The 23225-nt window shown below is 35.7% G+C and overlaps 1 protein-coding gene across 13 annotated transcripts in view; it reads right to left on the minus strand.

The window, feature by feature from the left end:
- Positions 1-23225, minus strand: part of LOC109105974 (adhesion G protein-coupled receptor B1-like) — an 87155-nt gene that overhangs the window by 7588 nt on the left and 56342 nt on the right. For 9 of the 13 annotated variants that reach the window (XM_042741463.1, XM_042741459.1, XM_042741461.1 and 6 more), the window contains 11 exons: positions 17592-17718; positions 12370-12473; positions 11077-11179; positions 10773-10923; positions 10501-10570; positions 8949-9015; positions 8024-8109; positions 4524-4622; positions 1854-2025; positions 1658-1753; positions 1531-1570 (listed from right to left, as the gene is read on the minus strand). In XM_042741463.1, coding sequence (XP_042597397.1) covers positions 1531-1570; positions 1658-1753; positions 1854-2025; positions 4524-4622; positions 8024-8109; positions 8949-9015; positions 10501-10570; positions 10773-10923; positions 11077-11179; positions 12370-12473; positions 17592-17718 — 1115 coding nt within the window. Of the gene's footprint in view, positions 1-1530; positions 1571-1657; positions 1754-1853; positions 2026-4523; positions 4623-6804; positions 6886-8023; positions 8110-8948; positions 9016-10500; positions 10571-10772; positions 10924-11076; positions 11180-12369; positions 12474-17591; positions 17719-23225 lie in introns of all 13 variants that reach the window. The other 4 variants (XM_042741462.1, XM_042741460.1, XM_042741465.1 and 1 more) reach the window with 2 other exon arrangements.

Consider the following 23225-nt stretch of genomic DNA (forward strand, 5'->3'; position numbering starts at 1 on the left):
TGCTAAGGGCCTTAAAAATAATTCTGTATTCTGTAGTAATCTGTGTTTGTGTTTGCATTTTAACCGTTCCATTACATTAATCATTTAAATTTAATCAATGATTTACAAATGAAATCACATAAAAATATAATTAATTTACAATAAATGTTTTCAAATTTTGCACAGCATATATTTACTTCATTAATTAAAACTAAATAAAAATCTATTGATTATGACATTATTAACAATAATAGTGCTAAATATTAATAATAATAATAAAAAAATGAAAAACATTGATTTTTGATGATGATGATTATTTTGCCTTTCAGAAGTTTATTTTACTACACAATGGTAATATATTTCTATCATAATTTCTTTGAGTTAACCAGATTTTTTTTGGCAGACTGCCATGAAGACCTGAGTTCTTGTGATTATTTTCCATTTTAACATAACTTTTATAATTTTTTTTTCACCAAATGTGTGTAGTATGTACAGTAGGTGAATACATGGCGCTCATTCTTTCAGAGGCAAGAAGATTCTGTTTCAAATCCCTGTTTAATAATTACTAATGCTAGTGAACACTTTTACACAATTTTACAGCCCTACTTTTGATTTATTCATCTAAAATTTTGCTAATTCTGTGTCATTCCACACTACAAAGTAAATTCTATTGTTATGCCTGGATTCTGCAAGTTCACTCAAGTTTCCCAACTCAGAATTTATAAGTCTCTAATGATGACACTTGGACCTCACAGAAAAGCAATTTTATATGCTAGAAAGTTGAAAGAGTAGACAGTACAATTCTAATGAAACAGATAACGTATTTTAACTTACAACAGACGAGTCCTAAAGATTGTTTTGATATGTTTCGGAAAAACAGAATAATCAAAGATGGATTTATAAAGGTGTAAATGCATTTCTCTTCTTATTTAGATTTTCCCATGAGTACCAGTAAGCTAATTATACATTATGTGATTTATCAGGTAATAACTGGCTACGTTACAAAAGGTCAGTAGAAAACGGGAGCAAGCAAAGTTGCGAAATTGTTTCAACTTTGAGGGTCGCATTATGCTTTGCACAATAATCCAGCCACGAATTAAACTTTAGCTTCAGCGAGACATTTGAAAAGTCTTTAGAGCAACTAACTGAAGGAAGGCTGATTGAAGGCTTAATTTTTAGTCCTTCACACTTCAAAAAAGCAAAAAATATCACATCACAAGTGTCTATTTCCAGATGCTAGCTTGATATGTCGTCTTGACAAATAATCAGAATCCCATTTCCGATAGTTATCAGAGAAGAAAGCTGCTATCTGATAATGAAATGTCGTGAGGGACTTAATTAGGACAGGCCGGCAGATCTGAGGCACGACAGGGGAACAGACAAGTCTATTTATCTGCATTTTGCTTTACGCCAGCTATCAGATCGTGTTCTGAATCTCCTTGAAGAAAATGCATTGTGTGGTCTGTAAAATGCCACTTGTCTTGTCTTAACCTCTCAGAGGGATGTCACAACAACTTGAAGTGACCAGAGCGTATGTTGTGAGAGACTCACCTGATCGACAAGCCATGTCCACATCCTTTTCAAAGTCGGTCTGGAGAAAACAATGAGAACGAGAGCTTTAAACCACAATTTTATGCTTAATGTGTAACATAAATACAGATAGTTAGTCGCAATTCACCATCAGTTGAGCATGGCCGTTCTGGAAAGATCCATTAGAGTCACCGTTTCCATCCTCTTGACGGTCAACAACACGACATTTTACTGCCTCTTGTACCTAATTGATTGTAAAAAAAGAACATGTCTAATTATGTAATATGCATTTATAATCAGAAAGTCTGCCAATTTGAAACCAGATATCAGACAGGTTCTCTCACCTCTCTGCGTAGGATGCAATGCACCATAACGATAACGAAGCCCTCGAGGGAGTCAAAGACGGCAAAAAGGATCTGAAACAAGGCTGAACGGCGGTCAGTGATGGCTAGGACCGCCGACATCCAAGTGAGAGCAAGCAGTGGCAGTACAACACATGAGCTCCACAGCGACGCCCTACAGGACAGGAACAGAAATACACTAAGTGACTGTACATATCACAATTGCCATACAAAATGACAAAGAGGGCAAAACTAAAGGATAAGCCTCTCCTTCATTGTGACTTTGGTTGATATTTAGAAATTTCTTCTAAAACTAATTAATATTTATCACATATATTATTGATTTCCTGGAAGTCTGAGGAGTGTTTTACAAATATGAATGTGGTATTGCACTAAAGAGCATTAATATATGAATACACAGATCAATACGCTGTTCAATATGAGCTAGAGTTGCCCTTTTTGTTGATTATACTCTGAACAATATCAATATACTGGTGCTCAAAACATGTAGGTTCAATCACAGTTCAAAACATATGTGAACAGTTGCAACAGGTAAAAATAAACCAAAAGAAGCAATAAAAAGGAGCAATGGACAATGAAAAAGAGGAAGACAAATGAGAGGATGAAAGATGAAGGAATGTAGACATTTCAGTGGTCTTTAGAGAAGAACTCTCCCCTGATCATGGATTTGGAGGAAGGGTCAGCATGCTCAGCAAGTCCTATGTCTCACTATTCTTACTATTTTATTCCTGCCTTTTATTTTTTAATATTTAATTATTTATCTGCTACTGTTTACTGCATTTGTATCTTTTTAATGCACCAACAAACACACACTCTACCAATCACACATACACACGTCAGGGATGCTCATATAAACACAAAAAAAGAGTGCAGTGGTTAAACTGTTGTGGGAAATAATCACAACTATTTTTTTTTAAATACATTACAATAGATGTCTTTCATCAAAAGATACACAGATCCCATAAAGACATGAACATAACTGTCTTTATGAAGTACCCAGTCCTATAAAGCTTTCATCTGACATTCTGTACGCAAACACTGCTAACCGCAAATGTAGTCAACCTCAGATATCTATACATGTATGCAAACACATAATGTGGTAAAACCTCATTGACCTTTAACTCTACTCATCTGCTGAGGTGTTTACCAATTGCTACAATTCACCAGCAAAATAAATAAATGTATATGAATTTGTAATTTAGGTTGCATGATTTTAACCTGCTTAAAATTGCTTCTTAACTTCTGCCACGTACAACACCATCCTACACATACTCACGAACATTAATAAATGGCTGGTCTACTTTATCTCACGTTGCGGAGTGAAACACCCAGCCAGTTCCAGCAAAAGGCTAATGACAGAGACCTGATAAATATAGCTCATTGCAGCCTCACAGTCAGATAAGCCATTCTTGACATAGCTGCTATTAATAGCCCTTACAAAAATGTCTCATGGCAACCATAGTTTCCACCAAAATACCACAGAGTACAAGCAACATACCATACAGTTACTGTCACTAGAGAATATTTAGCCACTACTGTCATCACAAGAGCAACAGAAAGAAAAAAAAAGAAAAAATGCAGAGATGCAGAAAAATTCCAGTAACGTTTTAAGGCTACGCCATAAAAAAATCTATATTTCAAAGTTGACCGTAAAACAAGGATAATTGGGGGACATTTTACAAGAAAATACTAGTCTTTCTACTTTATTTGTCATCAAATAGCAACTTCTGAGTGAAAACTGTTTTTACATGTTTTTTTGTTTGTTTGTTTGTTTTTTTTAGTATAGTGATTGACCAATATGAGTTTTAAAATCTCTGATATACACTACACACATAATAATCTAATTCATTTGAATTATACAAACTGAGATGTGTATAAATGTGCTTTAGTTTTAGATTTAGTAATTTTAGTACTTACTTCATGTAGCTGCCAAAGCAACATTTTAAATTTTAATTTTTTCATCTAATATTTATATTCATTTTTTAAAGCCTTATTTCAATTACAGAAACCCATTAGTTTTAGCTATCAACAACAACACTGAATATTACTCAAAATTTACTAAAATAGCTGAAAGTGCCAGTGCATCCATCAACCGCATGACAAAATTCTCAAAATGGCTGATTTATAGGTGATAGATTATGCCTAAAATATATATTGATCTTTCACTAACCCAGTAACTAGTAGATAATGATGCTAGCAACACCAAAACCATGGGTTTGAATCCCAGGGAATGCACAAACTGAATGCACTGAAAGTTGTTTTGGATGAAAACGTCTGCCAAATGCCTAAAAGTAATTTCTTACAACTAAAACTAGGCTAATTTGACAAAAATTATGGTTACCATGGTAATCTCTAGAAAGGAACTGTCTGGTCAAGCACGCTTGCAGACTCACACAAACATACACAGCAGGGCTTCAAGATGAGCTCCTATATTGCATCTGCATGATTTAGCATTGCGAGAACATAAAAGCTCTGTCTCTGCTGATCACTTCTGACACAACAGCTAAGGAGCAATAGCAGGGTGAGGGAAATGAATGGGGGAGAAAACCAGAAAAGGAAAAAGAAGGGTGAGGTAAGAAATATGCAGAAAGAAAGGAAAACAGAACCGAAGGCAGAGCATCAAAGAGTTGGTAAATAATTAGCGGGACTAACATGGCGTTACTGGTAGCTGTGGTGGAAACGTCAGCCGACGAGATAACTCCGCACTTGGCACATTTGAGCGTCATATTGTACAGTGGCACTGTCATCTGACTGCAAAGTCAAATCAACACACTGAAATACACATGTACGCTGACATATAACCACACACACAGTCTTGCACACACACAGACACATACATCTATATCCACGCAAATACACACAACTAGCGGCCACAGAATCCCCTTCTAGCTCTCACTCAGGGCAGATCTCTGTCGAGGCTTTGGGGAAGAGTGTGGGAATAATAGAAAAGATGCCGTCACGTTAGTTTCATATCTAAATAGGCCTGATTGAACATGTGGGACAAACAGCTAGCGAGAAACTCTATATGCAGTGCATGTATGTATAGATTACCATCATTTATTTCCACTGACAGTCTATGTACAATGCTACATGATACGATTCTGAATCTGTCATATCAATGACATCAACATCTTCTTTTGCATTAATATGCCATATGGAATTTGCTTGATTTAGGCTGCAAGCAGTTTATCCGCCCCACTCTGCATCTGTCTTTGGGCTCTGGAGAGAGACATGGGAACTCAAAAAAAGCTGGCTGAAAACATACGTGTTGACAGCCGGAGATCATGCATTCACAGACTTGAGCTAAATCACGGTCATTTTAGGAGACACATTAAAGTCATCCACAGCCATAACTGTCAATATCGAACTACTATACTATATATATATATATATATATATATATATATATATATATATATATATATATATATATATATATATATATATATATATATATATATATATATATATATATATATATATACGTGTGTGGCTTGTTTTGTTTTAATAAACTGCAGCACACAAACATGTGTTCAATGACACACAACCGTATTTGAGATTTTAAAAATATGCTTCTACAGAGGATCTTAAATGCATTTTAATATTTGCTTATGAAATGTGAAAAATGTGCAAAATATGCATTCCCTTTTCAGAAAATAATAATAAAAAATAATATTAAGAGAAGCCGCATTGTTTAAAATAGTAAAAAATACTGTCAAAATACAGTAAAAAGAGTAACATGGTTAAAAATATTCTTACAGTTTAAATTTAGTCTTCTATTTTCTAATATATTTTAAAATAAAATTTATGCCTGCGATGATGGCAAAGCTGAATGTATATAATGCTGTAGTAGTACACAAAATAGCCACCTGCAAAAAAACAATTAAAGCCATCAGCTTGGCATGGCTTCGCGAATGGATAGGAAGTTTATTCTGCTACTGGCAGACATGTAGATTAAACCCCACAGAAGAAATTCAATTCCAAGCAAAAGGCCAATGTGACCAATAAAACCTCACTAGAGTCAGTGGTATTAAAAAGCATTCAGCATTTTTTGAATTACATGCTAGTCCTCATGGAGGTGGAGGGACTTAAAAGACAGAGCTGATATGATCCTTTACCAAATATTGAAACAAACTTTCATTTTTGAAACAGTTCATCTTTTGATTTGTCTTGCCACAGGTAATAAAGCAAAGCACAAATTCTTGATGAGAGCCACAACAATTTGTCAAAATGCACTTTAATGCTCTAAAACTGAAGAAAATGCCAACATTTACAGCTGAACAGAGACTATCCAAAGTGCTACTCCTTCACTAAGCAGAATTAACAGCAGCACTTATTAATTAGGCTAATGAAAAAATGCTGTGGTTAAGAACAAGGGCGAGGGAGAGAGGAAAAAGGAAAAAAGAATAAAAGAATCCTCCCTCTAAATCTAATTCACCCTTCCCATCTATCAGCACCAAACAACGGCAGCCAGCCTTGAGTTAATCGGTTTCCGCAGAGAACGCAATGTGGCTGGAAAATATTTAAGCAAACATATTGATAAGAGTTTTGGAATTGCAAAAATATTTCCCATTATTACTTAAGCACAAACAGAACTCTGACTTTCAAAAAAAAAAAAAAAAAAAATCCAATCCGATCCAAAATGTCCAGACAATGAAGTCCACATGCAAGCATTCTTTCGCACACTCCCAAACACATACACACACTCACAAACTAATTCATGGATCCACACAAGAATCAGAAAACTGAATCTAAAGCTATTCTAAATCTAAATGTGTAATCTAAAGCACATTTCACCTAACCAGCATGCTTCCATCAGAATTATTCAGAAAATTGACAGTCCTAAAAGCCCATTATGATGGCATCAGGCAAATTTAAGCACTAATATAAAACTGTGTATTGTGGAAGAGGCTAAATTAGAGGTTGGACGGACCTGCATCTCAGCCAATCATTGTCGAGTGGGCGGGGCAGAGAGGAGAGCCCTGAGTGTGAGCGAGGGGATGCTGTGGTAACTCTGATACAATGTTTCAAAGAGCACAAAAACAAACACAGTCGATCAGAGAGATCATAGCAGAGGCAAACACAACATAGTTGAAATGAAATATTCATAATAATAATCTAAAAACACAAAGGAAAGATAAGGACAAGGGAAAGAAAACAGTCGGATGCAAAAACGATGCCAGTAAGGGCACGCGTCAGCCTGCAGGCAGTGGAGCTCAGCCCAGAAAAGGGAACACAGACAGTCAATCATGAGTCATAACATGAGTAATATTCGTCTTCTCGGTAATAAATCTCAGGCCATGTTTCCGCTCTGAAGCCTGATTGGTAGAAGGCATGTGAATCTTGGAAGATTAACAATTCCAGTGTGTAATTGATGGTCCATGGCACGGAGATGGACAGCATACGATTGTGAAACCCTTATAATGAGGTCTATAATAACAATTCTCGGTTCATACTTCAGCTTCAATGACATTTAACTCGCACGACTGAAAACTCGTCAAAATCAATGGATATAAAATAAGAAATTCGCTCAGCCTGAGTGCTATCGATCAGACGCATGAAGCTGACGTGTTATGTCAGATTTCCTTTGCCGGCTCCTTTATGACTGCCCCTCAAATAAACATTTCACACACAGAAACATGGCACACATGGATTTAAACAGCTTTGTATCAAGATGCACAGCAACACCTAAAAATCAAGAGAAGCTGGAGAAATGATTAAGCGACACATGGCAAATCACCAACGGAAATGTAAAGGAAATGCAATGAGTGAGAGCAGAAATGGCATCTTGCTTTCGATGGGACCAATAACCAGTCCTTTGCGATCTCTACCCCTCTTTTCTGGTGAAAAATGTAGGTTTTTTCTACTTGCTTATTCTGATTGCCAATTTATCTGTAAAACACAAGGTATAGAAGAACTCAAGGAATAGTTTCTGAAAACAATCATATTAGTTTCCCATTTTAACGATGTTAAGGTCATTTTAATATGATTATTTTAAGGAAGTAATTTTGTGGTAGTGTTTCTAATTCAGTCATGATAAACGTGTTCTTCTGGAGAGGGGAGAAATGTTATGAAAGGTCTGGCCAATGAATCTCTTTCTCAGAGCTGGTTAGAGGTCAGCCAATGAGATGAATGAGTGCTGTGAGGCATACCCGGCCCTCTCCTTGAGTTTCATATCAGTTATGCCATCTTTAGACACCAGTTTGTTAAAAACCAGAATCCCGATAACCATGTTAACCTGGTGAAGAGAGAGGAGAAAGGTGAACACATGTAATATAATAAGATCCAGCCCAGTCTCACAATAAAAAAATGGTCCTACGGTCTCCAATGTGATGTTTATTTCGGCTCATTTAAGTTGTTGCTGTTTTCTATTTTAAAATGTTGTAACAGTACTGTCAATAAAAATATCTGAATATGTTGTTATTCAAGCCACTTCTGCACTAGGATTGCGATAATACCAATATATCAGGAGTCAATTTCCAAAAGCTATGATTTTGAATACCAAATTTTGACACTACAGCAAATACTAATACACAATGTACACTTGGAATTTTTAATTGTAATATTAGCTTACAATTTTAAAAATGTACAGAATCTTCTGAACAATTAAATAAATTGTTACTTAGAGATGTTTTGGTTAAACAGAGATAAACTGCATTAGAATTACATTTCTTATGAGACTGTATAGAAAATTCACCATTATATTGTCTGACAAAATGAAACCTGTTATGAAATAAAACAGATATCGCTGTAATCCATGTTAATATAGTGTAAACCCAGATCTCGTTTAATTAATCTGCAGCGGTGTAATGACTATTATGTCCACACTTGGCATGCTTAGCATACGCTGTGTTTAAACAGATCTACTGAAACACATGTTTGTTGGATATTATGTTGTGGAGTTATGAGGTTGAAATCTGGAACTGTCTGCATTCTCATTCATAAGAGCTTGTGCTGGTTTATTCATTGTAAAATTCTATGTTTGTGTGCAGTGATGCTAGTAACATTAAACATTGAGTCTGGAAATGAGGAACAGAAGATTTCTGTGAATAAATCAAACACAGAGAGAAATTGTACCAAGACGACAGCAGCAGCTGGTCCCACAAATGCGTACAACAATCCGCCTTCCAGAGACAGCCAGCAACTAACACAAAACACAAAGAAAGAGGGAGTGAGAGCGAGAGAGACAGAAGGAAGAAAAAGGATAAAGAGACCAGAGGGAAAGAAAAATCAGTGATGGGGTTGTCAGATAATGTGGCTGTCATTAATTTTCAAAGTGTCCACTTGAAGAATGTAATGCAGAGACCGACCAGCCATTGAAAGCACTAGGAATTACTGTATATAGGCAAAAATAGATGATTGATGAATTTCATCATGATCCTACTAGGGATGCATTGATCCGATACTACTCAGTATCGGTATCGGCTCTGATACTGGCATTTTCTGTCGGATCAGATATCGGTCAGACGAGACCGATCCAAATCCGATATAGCACGTATACTATTCTGTGTTATTGTTGAGCTCCACAAAAGGCACAAAAACATTATAAAGCACCAAGTTTAATTTGAACAATATATTAAAATTTAACTAAATCCACTCAAAATCTTAACCCCGATTATACATTAATACTTAATCAAAGTTGACATAAACTCTTCTCTCCACTGCGTCTGTCTGTCATCCTCCATTTAGCATTCAAACTGTGTATCGTGTTCGGTTACTACAGTCAAAACGATGAAACTTTCTTCAAGAGTGCACAATGATTTAAAACTGTTAAAAGAAAAGGCTCAGTAAAATATCGCACAGATATAATACACTACGCAGCAATATCTCTTCCCTTTTTTATGCAGAGCACTGTGCACTGTGACTCCGCGTTGGTTCAAGTGCATCATTCTGTGCATGGGATACGCATATCCACTTTGTGCCACTCTGTAATGGAGCCATACCCTTTCGTATTATAATTTTTCGCAATGAAAGATTATCAATAGTCTTTTTGTTCTGTTCTATCTATCATATGTTGCTGCCTTGGTTACTGTGCTATGCATTTAAAAGAAATGTCTATTAATTATATATATATATATATATATATATATATATATATATATATATATATATATATATATATATATATATATATATATATATATATATATATATATATATATATATATATATATATATGTATGTATGCTTCTTGTTTTTCATGAATGTATTTTACAATACAAAGAGCAATCTGTAACATTTTACCAGATTTAGTCCTACACTTATTAACTTTCATTTGTTCTCCACTAAAAGTTTTTATAAAATTATTGTGCTATGATTTTTCTAGAATAACTTTTGCTGCTGAGTTATCCACTAACATAGTTTATAATAATATTTTTTGTAATAGATTAAGATTATATATTTTTTCATTTGTTATTTTTCATTAAACTGAAGTTGTCTATATTAAGCAGATTGTGTTTATCGCACACAAGAGTGATGACCGGGTCAACCCACAGAAGTATAGAAATTCTACATTGATTAAAAAAAACTGCGTTGTATCAGATCGGATTGGAATTGGCTGATACTCAGAATTTTTTTTTGGATCGGTTCTGAAAAAAATGGTATCGTTGCATCCCTAGATCACACTTACTAGTTAACAGTGCCATATCCCTTTGCCTTGGTAAATCCAACAGAAATTGCTACAACGAGAGCAGGCAAACCTATAAAAAGGAAATAATTAGAAAGTACTTTGATTAAATTCAGTTAAACATCTAAGATTTTAGACTATAACAAATGTTACCACACAATGCTGTTAAAACCAAATTAAATTTTACATCAACTACCCAGTTGGGTCATTTTTTTTTCAGAAGAAACAGATTATAATTGAAGATACAAGCCTAGAAGATACAAGACAAGCCTCACCCCAACCAAGGCAGAGGAAACGTTTGCGTATGATGCGGTTTCTAAGACGGCCAGTCACAGCCATGTAGGACTGCCATGCTTCCGTGAGAACCCAACAGAAAGAGGACAGGAAGAAAAAGTGCAGAAATGCAGCCACAAGAGTACAAACAACCTAAGAGCAAGAAAATAGTAAAAGAGAAAGAAAGAAAGAGAGTCCATCCATCAAAGGTAAGGATGGAATGTAAAAAGGAAAAAGAGGAAGATTAAGAATATTTTGTTGTAAATCAAGGGTTTTATCAATTTATTTGTGTTTGTTTGGTCATACCTTGTTCCGTGTCTGAGTTTGTCCGATAAGTATGAGTGCATTGGAAGAGATGATGGACAGACAAAAGTTGATGAGGATGACAGAGCGTTCTGAGCGGATGTACCTGAAGAAAAACACACGGAAACACTGAGCCAATACATCTGAATGACGTCTATTGCTTGCTATCATTCAGCCACCATGCTTTCAATAGATGGACACATAAATGGAACCTGAACTGATGTATAATTTCTAGTGGCGACCAAGATGTGACACTGACTAAGTGAAAGCATCTGTACAGATCATTGAAGCACAAGATGCAAAGGAGGAAATAGCATGGTGAAATAAAAAAAAGAAAAGAAAAAGAAAAAAGAAAAAAGAAATTTTTGCAAACTTTTAATTATTTCAAATATATTTTGTATGAAAAAAAAAGGATTTATCAATGCAATCATAACTATAAGCAAAGATCCTCATGTACTGTATATACAGAGTCAAGGTTGCATTAATTGATCAAAAATAGTAAAAACAGGAATACTGGGTAACATTATTAAAAAAAAAAAAAAAAAAAAACCTGCTCTCCATAAAAAAATATATAAAATGTAATTTATTACGGTGTTGCAAAGCTTAATTTTCAGCAGCCATTATTCCAGGTTTCAGTGTCACATAATCCTTCAGAAATCATTCTGATATGCTTATTTTGGTGCTCAAAAATTTTTATCATTATGTTACAATGTTAAAAAACAGCTGTGCTCTTTTATAATTTTGTGGAAAATGTGATCCATTTCTTTCACGATTCTTCAATGAACAAAGTTCAAAAGAACAGCATTTATTTGAAGCTGATTTTTTTTTTAACAAAGTAATAGTTTTTACTGTCATGTTTTGATCAATCAATACATTCCAGCTAAATGAAAGTTCTAAATAAAAACAATAAAAAATAAAATATTTAAAAAATGACAAAATAATTTAAAACTGTGCAACGACCATGGACAAGGCTGTTGGTAGTAATTGGAACTGACACTAGACAGAATGACCACTTTTGTGAATGAGCCAATTGAGAATTTTTTTTGGCATTAATTGGCCTAACTGTTTAGCCTTTCACTAATAACCATGCTGAACAGTACATAACAACCTGACTTGTTTAGAATTACATCACGTCAAACAATTGGTTTGAATCTCAAACTCCAAAGCATCCCAAAGCTTTTCACTCAAATACATGTCGCTGTCCATGGTGCTGAAATCCCTATTGCTTCCTATCAATAAGTTTCTATTACTGGTGAACAGCCAGATTGTGTTTCATCAGCGGAAGATCTTGCTTACCTCCAAACAGACACATAGATGATGATGAGGAGGAGCAGGGTGAGGGACGAGACCCCGCAGCCCACGATCAGAGTCACAGATGGAAGCTGGGTCTTATCCATGTTCTGTCAACACAAGAAATAGACTCAGTTAGCGCTCACAGATGTTAACGGTGCATCAGGCTAGCCGCCTGCTGTCCTTCATGCGATTCTGTGCAGAAGAGAGCTGGGGAGAGTGGGCTGCTGTCCGTGTGGCTCCGGCTATGAGCAAGGTGAGATGAAGGTCACTCGGTAAAGAGCTGATACTGAGGACTGAGATATCCAGATGGCACAGCAGAGAGCTATAGTATAACAACCTATGACTGCTTCTAATGACATACAGACCACCGGAAAAGCTAAATGCCTGATGCTGTGAATTACTCATACAGTGATTGTGAACCAAAAGCCTCAAATATAACACATCTGCAGGCTTGTGCAACCATTATCTTGGTTGCTATGGTGATGTGGTGGAGAAACAGCGGCCACTGCAGTGGTGTACGCAGCATTAACTGTACCATAGGTGTGAGTAGTGCATGCCTGTGTGTTTGTGAATATCTGCATTCCTTGCCTAATACTTACGCCACTATAACACACATCTAGAAATATTATCTGTTAAACATTGTAAAAATGGTACAGCAGAGTTAAGGAAGTCCATGGGTGTTACATATTTAGGTGTGCACTTCTCACCTTAAGTTGAAAACACATAGACTTACACTTACACACAAAGATAATTGGTTGAGTTTATAGCCTGTCTTGTCTCCAGGTTTAATGTGCGCACAGGGCCAGGTTAATTAAATCCCTCTGATTAATCTGCACTGCAGTGAGGTCCCCACTGACAATCAAGAAAGAAATGCATCCTCTGAGACTAAGTTTGTCTTCTCCTACCCAATCAAACACTTGACTAAGCCTAAGCTGTGGAAGACAGGCTAGTACTCAGAACAACCGCTATCGAACCAAGTGAATTATTTAGTCCATCAGCACAGACAGTGAGCCATAGCAAGTTGGGAAAGGGAACTATCAAGTATCAAGTCCCGTCAATTTTGAAACGTTTGATTGCGAGACGGTAGGCAAAAGGAGGCTTAGAAAGTCACGATGAAGTCAGTTCTGGAAAGTTGGTGCACTTCATTTGCATGAAATTTGTTCAGTTTTATAACAATTTAGGCCTATATACTGCCATTGGTATCAGGAATATAAGAGGTAAAAGGGAAATTTACCAACATTTAAAACAAAATGTATGTGTATATATATATATATATATATATATATATATATATATATATATATATATATATATATATATATATATAATATATATGACCATCTTTAATTATCTACACAAAAGCCATACCACTGAAATTACATACAGTAGATATGGATATTGTATGTATACTCACACTTTATTTGCTTCTATTCTAGAACACTTGATTATCTAATCAAAATAACAAAACATTGGTCACACACCATGGAAGAGTGCAGCGTCTTGTCTAATACATACTCGAGTCGCAGGTTTTCACACCCACCGACGCGTTGCGTTCACTTCAAGTGGCGTTCTAAAACAAGTGGCGGTCCCAAATGGACAAAAGTTCACTTCAAGAATGAACAATGCGGCATAGATGAATTTGCAGTTCAGTGTTTAAAAAAACAGAGCCAACAGAAAGAGAAATCGCGATATACATAGGCCTATAGCTCAATAAATGAAGTATACTTTATTAGAGCCACAAAAATTGCTGAAAAAATGCACAATACACAATGTTACAGTCTAGGGCAGGGTTATTCAAATCTTGCCCTGGAGGGCCAATGCGGTGCAGATTTTGCTCCAACCCTGATCAAAGTCACCTGCCTGTGATTTTCTAATGATCCCAAAAATATTGATTAGCATGCTCAGGTGTGTTTGACTAGGGTTGGAGCCAAACTCTGCACCGCATTGGCCCTCCAGGGCAAGATTTGAATAACCCTGGTCTAGGGTGAAGTTATTATGCACATTAATAACCATTTGGGATGAATATAATGTAATTTAGTGGAAAACACCTCTCATCCAGTCATGATTCAGCCTTCTGATTCACCTTTAAATCAGATTAATTTCTAAAATGTAACTGAATATTAATGATATCTGCAATACATTTATGTTGGTTCTGTTCTGTTTACCCTAAGGAGTTATCACTGCTCTCTTGCCCAGAACAGAACCATATACCACCATTCTAAACTATATGCTAATAGTCAGTCATCTTTGACAATAGTGGTCCTGACAGAACTGAGTAAATAAATATAACTAAGCCACAATGTACTTGAAAATGCATGGTTATTTACAAAGCTATAAGCTAAACAATACATTCAATAAGTACTAAGGACATTGGTCTATTAATATTTTAAAACTTGCCAAACTGTATGCAAATTAAGTAGGACTGCACAAACATAAATAATAGACTTGTAAAGGCAATCCTGAATTTTTTACAAATGACAAGCAAAAAGACCATGGCCTACCTCTGAAGAATGTACTAACATGAAAAATCTCAACACAGTGTGCGGTTTCTTTCTCTCGCCATCTTCACTGACCTATATTTGGGAATGATGTATTCAGAGCTTCATCCAAGTACAACTGCAGCGTTACTGTGCATTTATACAAGCTTTAGCTCATAAATATTCAGTCTGGGCAAAACCACAGCAATTTTCTCATATCAAACTGCTTATAAAGCGTAAGACAATCTGACCCATGTAAACCAGAGCCTGGTTCAAAGCTGGAAACATCTATAGAAATACTGGAGTGCGATTAAAATAGCTGCAGTGTACTATCTCCCTTTATTTCTTTTTTCTCTTTCCATGTGCACTGCAGCTGACTGTATATTCAAACTCAGAATGTGGGAGGGAAAGAGTGGAAGGGAAGTGTTTCTCTGGCTCTTTATCATTCTGAAGCTGTAGGACGCTAGTTGCCAGCGGAGGGGCCATTGGATGGGCCATTTTGAGGTGGCAAGTGGAGCTGCAGGAATAATTAGCAGCATAGCAGTGGGGGTCTGGAGCGAGAAGGATAGAGAAAGAGACAGACAGGGAGTGGAGCCAAGGGGAGGAGCGGTCCTCCCTTCTGCTGGCACACGGCTACACAAATGAAATCCCCACAATATGCTTCCCATGAGGCATGGAACGAGCTAACTGCGACACTCCCTTATTCCACTTCCATCTGACCAGGTAGGGTCCATGAGGAGACATGCAGATCATGCGGCCTTTACACACACATCCATGAAAGCAAATAGCAGCACACAGGAGGAAAACTCTAAAACACAGATAAAAATGTAAGAAATTTAAACTGGTTATCCTAAAAACATTGCTTGAATGTACTGTACTGTAACATCAGCCTTTATCAGCACGAAATAAATATAACCATATTCACTTTTATTCAATGGTTTTATTGTGAACAACCAATCAGTGCACATCATTCCAAATAAAAATAGTTTGTCTTTTTAATCTTTAATCAAAATGTAGCTCCTCTGAAATGACTTTCCTTTTCTGTTGACATAACTTAGGCCGAAAGAACAATTTAATAATGTTAAACAATAGCCAAGTAGATATTTTGGTGGAATTTAAGCTAATTATGGCTCGTAAAGCCCACATTTCAAATCCAACTGATTCAAAGAGTGAAGCAGCAGCATCCTACAGTACATTTTTTTTTTGAATATCCTGTTTACCTTGGAATTTCACATTAACAATAACATATACAATGGAAAACTATGGAAGTCAATGGGGTCCATCAACTGTTCGGTTACCCAAATTCTTCAAAACATCTTTTGTATTCAGCAGAAGAAAGAAATTCATGAGGGTGAGTCCATTTTTGGGTGAACTATACTTTCAAACAAAATAAAATTTGTTGCAAAAGGCAATTCACACTTGTGGTTTTTGTTGAACAGATATTCCATATTTCCATTTTCCAATCCAACTGATTCCCAGTGTAAAGTAGTATTTTTTTTTGCATTGCATTGCATTGCAACAAACCACATTAAGCCAGTAAAATGTGCAACAAAAAGCAATTCATGTTTGTTGTACACTTTTTGTACCCCATATTTGCAGCTTTGTGCACAGTAGCCTGTATGTAATTCTGTGATCCTAACTATGCTTTGTTATGATGTCACTTTTTCACTTGGTTTCCCAAATCAAAACAGTGTCACAACAGCGACTTCTGTTCCTAAAGCAGCCAATCTGAAACATCTTGGCAGAGCAAATGAAAGAAGACGTCGCCATTGTTTTGGCCAGTAGGGTGTCAAGCTTCCTCTTCCTCCTCTTTTTTTTTTTTTTTTGGAGATCTCTGGCTCATATCTGGGCCAAGCTGCACAAAGAGAGCGTTATAGGGTGTTCTATAGCTTTAAGAACTTCCACTGCCCATGCTGTTTCCACGGCAACTGGTGAATAAACTGCTTCAGAGGCAGTTTCCAGTCTAATAATAACTAATTACACTGAATGAAAATTTCAAACAAAGACATGGCCCTTCCTTGCATTAAACCAAACCAAATCCCATCATTTTAAATAAAGATGCTATTTTAAAGGAAGACATATAGATTTACACAAAGATAACCCTCTAAGGCCCAAATGAATCATGTTTCATCAATAAAAAATATTTACATACATTCAAAGAAAAGCAAACAAACCACCCACACACAAATGAACCAACAAAAAAAAATGTATCTAAGGTGTCCACACAGCAAAATCCAACAGAATATATATGGGAATTTGTATGTTGGTGTGTTTTAAACAAAATACATTTCTTTACAAATAATAGCTATTGTAATATAGGCAGTTAAGACAGCTATTTTGAACTATTATGTTATTAATCGCATGCATTTTCTCTGTACAAACATTTAATGTATGCAAATAAAAAATGAAAGCCAGCATGTTTCATGTTTTTAGCATTAAACAAAGCTAGCAAAACGTTCCTTTTTGTCACAGATATTTGTATCTATATACTCAGAACACATCAAAGAAAAAAAAACATGTCTTAAATTGTTTGCATTAAATCTGCTGTATGGCTCTGGCATGCCGTGGAGAGGAGAGGGGGGAGTGAGAGAGAGGGATCTGTTGATACACAATGACAAGGACGCCTATGACAAAAAAAAAAAAAAAAGAAGAAAAAATAAAAGCGGAACATTAAATCACACAATGTCACAAACGCGTCTTTTGACGTTCTTCGGCGTTAAAGGAAACAATAGAAATGGCTCGACTTACCACATCGGGATTGAGGCGTGCTAAAATGGCGAAGGTGGAGAGTCTATCACACAAGCATTTGGTTGTGCTGGAGTCGACAGGCACGGCTCTACAGCCTCGCGCAGACCAGGAGCCCAGCAACGACGAGCTGCGGAGCGGAGACAGACAAGAGCGCGGAATGAGATCAAACCCCTGCGCGATAAAACAGCTATTTCTCTAATCCAGCGCACACTGAGCCCGCCGTATGAGAGCCGGAGAGCGAGAAAAGACAGATGAATGGACGATGTGATGCAGCGCACACCTCTGCTTTCTGCATGGCCAGGTTAGCTGATGTAAAAACATACAAAAATGTAAAAAATAATCATGTCCTGAAAAAAAAAAAACTGTAAACCTTACTATTTAAGTTAAAAATAGTTTATAATAACTGTATTTTTGTTTTAAATGTTTTTTAAATTAAATTATTATTATTATTAAATATGCAGCCAGCCATACACACAGAGTGCATGTCTGGAAAATTGTAACCCTGGGTAAATATAATCCTGGGTTATCGTTCCTGTTTCACACTGGTCACATTTTATCCTGTTAGTAATCAATCTTGGGTAGCCATGCAGGTTTCGATTTTCACATGGTAGGATACATTTGTAAATCCTTAATTTAAACCCAGCATATTTATGAAACTAAAAACATTTAATGGCAGGATGCGACTAGCACGCGCTAATTATAGATGTCAGCAAATAAATTCTGTGGTTGTTTTAAGTCTATCCTACTGAAGCGTAAAAAATCACAAACAAAATGACAAAATTTATTAACTGCCGATTAGGCCTATACGTTATCATTACAGCTCAACGCCATTTTCAACGTTCAACGCTGAAAAAAAATAAAAAAAATAAATAAATAAAAATAAAAAAACGCGCCAAAGTTTCTTCGCACTGTAAAAAGAGCATGAATAATTAATGAGGAAAGCGCTGACTCATGATTGGTCTGTTGATGAACAACACAAACTTTTTCACATCTCCGGGTTTCTCAGCAGCGGAAGTCGTCATAGTTGGGTAAACTTTGAGTGCAGTGACCACAGCGAGTACCACATATATATGTTTTACATTCCCATTTGCTCAAATAGCAAAAGAAAATCTCCCATGATAGTGTTTTCACAACTTTCAATCAAAGGAATAAAACTGAGAAAGACTGATAATGCCTGTCAGAAGAGAGAACTATGTCAAATTTACCGTCCCTCCCATAGACGTTGCATTATACCAAAGTTTTTTTTTATTTTATTTTTTTTATGTATTATTATTTGATGCAAAGTTGATATAATACAAAGTATAATGTTATAAATGCACATAATAATAATAATAATAATAATAATAATAATAATAATAATAATAATAAATCAAAATATTAAACAACTTGAGGATTTACAATGCTGCAAATGCTGTATTGCAGTTGTGGTTGCAGCAGTATTACTAGTTTCTTGCATTCCAAAACACACAATAGCACCAAACTACACAGAATCACTTTCAAATAAAAGCTCCCAAAGGACAGTTTGGGGTAGCCTTTTCACACCGTGTTTAGCCTGCAGCAAGCCTTCCAAGTGGAGTAAAGAACAGTCTCTTTTACCTGTCAAAACTTTGTAAGTTTATCAAGTGTGGAGGAAAAGTGCAATGGAGCAGAGGACGGATATTACACTGGGACATTGAGACCTGGAGCACAACATGAAGAAAAAAAAAGACTTATGAACAGAGCAAAGTGTCTTATCTTGTGAACGTCAGATATGCAGATGATGTCTCACATGTTCAGATACAGTAATGTTCTGAATTTCTGAATCAGTATTGGTTTGACTGTGAAAGAAAACTATGAATGATATTAAAATATCACAGAATGTTATAATATATGGAGAGATTACACACACTAAGCCAAACTCTGAAAATAAATGTCAAAAGCTGACTTTTCATGAGACCCATAGGAACATTAATCCACATCTTTCTGTTCTTTGCAAGAAATTTACTCTGTTTTATGCTTCCCATGAAACTTGCATGCACCAAAGCAGATGACAATAAAAGCATGAATATCATAAATACAAGTGAACCTTGAGGTTGCGGTTAGTGCCGGTGCCCAAAGCCACTCAATAATTAGTCCATTCCGCCACCTACACAAATTTGAATCTCATAATCTTGATGAGAAACCCTCTTGACAGCATGATTCGGCTTTGTCTGATCTAACGCACAAATAATTGTAACAAAGACCTCATAATGACATCAATGAAAGTGATATGAAAGTCATATCAAAACATACCCACTCCATGCACAACTGATCCTAATAGCGAGCCATCAATCATGTAGCATCCTCTTCATGCAGCTGCAACGTGAAGTCAATATACTCACACACACACACACACACACGCACACACACATAAACCCGGGGTTACCGGCACCATTCCAAACCCACTGTGCGGTAGAGCTCTGCAGTCTGGGATACCCATAATGCACTGGGGCTTGAAGAGCGCTGAGGGCCAAACAGTATAGTGCTGGAAGCACAGTGTGTTGCAGCGCCAGGGGAGGGCTCAGTGTTAACATTAGCACATAAACCTGAAACTCAATATATTATCACCCACTGCACAGACACTGCGCGTGATACGATTTAGACTTTGTGTCGACCACACAAATATAAAGACAGCGCAGCACAGCTGTGTAATTTGATCATGGGCTTCCAGTCCAGCTGTAGTGTGTATGTTTGCAGAGAACATGCCAAGTGCAGTATACTGTATATATTGTAATTTTAATGGTAAAAGTCTGCAAAAATGAATATTTTAGCATATTTTAGTATTATTTATATGCTATTATACTTTTATCCACATTTTGAATTAACTTTTATTTTTATAGGTTTCATTAAATTTTTTGTTAGATTTTTAGTAATTTTGTTATGTGCTTTTGTCATTTTAATTTTTTGACTTTGTAGTATTGCTATTTCTGTTTAATTTATTTTATTTCAATTTTAGTTATTTTATTTTATTTTATTTAATAAAATATTGATTAAATATAATTTGAAATATTGTCTTAGCAAGTTACAAAAAATATTTAATCTAATTTTTGTATGATTTCATTTCACCTTTATTTCAGTTAAAAGGGGAATCCAATGCTGTTTTATGCATGCTGAGTTATTTACACTGTTAAAGAGTTGGATTCTCAGGCTCAACATGGCCAAAGTTTCAAAAAACGTACACACTTTTGAGTGAGTAGTGGAGGAGTAGGCAAGCTTTGGGACATACTATCACGTCATACAGTTGTGTCTTTAACGGACTGCTCTGTCACATGGTTACTCTGTAAACTGACCTGTCAATCATCTTGTAACAGTTAACATCCTCCACATTTCATTTCATTTAACTTCCTACCATATCAGAGAGAAAAGAAGTAGCACATTGATCTGCGAGCCGTGGGTCTTCATGCAGAGAACTATGCTCATGTTTTCTGTATAATGATGCATGTAAAAGTTAAAGTTAATTCCTGTTGCAGATTAAATATAACACAGATAACATAAATAAATAAATAAATAAATAATTAATTAAATAAATATATATATATATAGATCTCTAAACCTTATTTGTGTTTGTAGTTCTCACCCAAAGCGCAATGGATTGCGGGTAATATTAGCCATTAGAGTTTGCATGGATTCACACTTCAAAAATCGACCTAAAATGTTGCTACCGTATTTTTATTGTAAATTCTGGCAACCACAGCTGCTGATTTTTTTTTTTAAATGATAAATTCCAAAGACTTTTATTTATTTATTTTTTTACACAGTAAATGCATGCAAAATGCCTCAAGTAAATCCATGAATGAGAAAGATCATGTAAAACCGGCAAAAAAAAAAAAAAAAAAAAAAAAAAAGCCTTGTATCACTACCGTGTGATTGAAGTGCGAGTCAACAGAAAGCCCACACTCTTTAAAGCTGTTAACTAAAAGACAGTCAGTGACAAGGACGCCTCCTCACATTCCAATTTCTCTCCCAAATATGAACTCATTAATCATTGCTGCTGTCCAAGATGGATTTTAATTTCGCACCGAACACACACCAGCCCCGGCTCCCCTTCGCTCAATGCGGGCAGATTACATTTCACTGTCCTCTTCCTGTCTCTCAGCCTCTCTCTTTCGCTCCCTTTATCTCACTCCTGCCTCTCTGTCACCATTCTCCTTGTCTTTTCTTTTCTTCTCATTTCTCTGCATTATTGTGTTATATTCTTATGTTATAAGTGGTGCTTGGTGTACTATTACTTTTCTAAGAAATCGTATGCATAATTTTTATTTTGTCCAAAAAGATTGTTCATAGTCTTATTAACTGTATATACTATTTATAAGGACTAAAATAATATACACATTTTTAATGAGGCTGCATTTATTTGATCAAAAATACAGCAAAGCAATAAAATTGTCAAATATTATTAGAATATAAAATAACAGTGTTTATTTAAATAAAGTATAAAATGTAATTTATTCCTGTGATGCAAAGCTGATTTATTCTAGGCTTCATTGTCACATGGTCCTTAAAAAATCATTATATGCTGATTTGGTGTTCAATAAATCCAATTCTTCTAATTATGTTAAAAATGGTTCTGCTGCTTAATATTTCTGTCATCATATTCCCCCCTCCAGGATTCTTTGACAAATATAAAGTTCAAAAGAATAACATTATTTATTCAAAAAATATTTTTAAAGCAATTTAAGTCTTTACTGTCACTTTTGATCAATTTAATAGATCCTTGTTGTATAAAAGTATTAATTTATCTTAGGAAAAGAGAGTAGTGACTTTTCACCAGTAAGAAAGCACATGACACTCCAGCAATGCAATAAAAAACATATGAAGCACTTTAGCACTGGCACAGCAATGCCTTGATAACCAATAACAACACCAGCGAGTTTTGCACTTTTTTCATATTTTTTAAAAGGATTTTTAAATTCTATTGTTCTAAGTCTGTTTTCCCTTGAGGCAACGGCAGAAAACTTTATATCTTTAACATATCTATACGTATCCATCTAAATGCAAATGTTCCACCCAAACTGCATTAAGCGCTATGGGCACAAACTAGTCTTTTGCAGTTTTAAAAGACAAAAGAGAGCGCAAACAGATGGATGTATAGGGAGTGAAAGTACAAGCATGACCAGGAGGCCCACGGTTCTTTGTTAAAGTACAACATAATGCTGGTGCTCGTCTGTCTGATTGTCTGTCTGCCTCTTTCAATATCTGGCTTCAGAGACGCAGTCTCAATTTGCTTGCTCTCTTTGCAGAGGAAAAAGAAGAAATAAGTTTCTGTTCATGTTTGCTAATGAAACTGAACTTATTCTCATGGTAATACATAATGATTCTCCTATTTCAGCTCTTCAGTGTGTATTTTGAATGTGACAATAATAATTCAGATGTAAATTCCACAGCTGAAGCACTTAGAGTGACGCTGTCAGGATTTACCTGTTATGTTTCTCGGCACTAGTAAAGACGTACCAATCATGTCTGTGCCAAGCATTCATTCATTTAGATGATTGAGATGATTATTGAGATGACAGGATGGATTTCCATTTGAATGTCAGGTTCCAATCCTTTACTCATAGATTTAAACCTTTATACTTTATAGTGCATAAAACATCCTGAGATCTGAATGCAGCTCAC

The sequence above is a fragment of the Cyprinus carpio genome, chromosome B16 (assembly GCF_018340385.1).
Source record: "Cyprinus carpio isolate SPL01 chromosome B16, ASM1834038v1, whole genome shotgun sequence".
Lineage (NCBI taxonomy): Eukaryota > Metazoa > Chordata > Actinopteri > Cypriniformes > Cyprinidae > Cyprinus > Cyprinus carpio.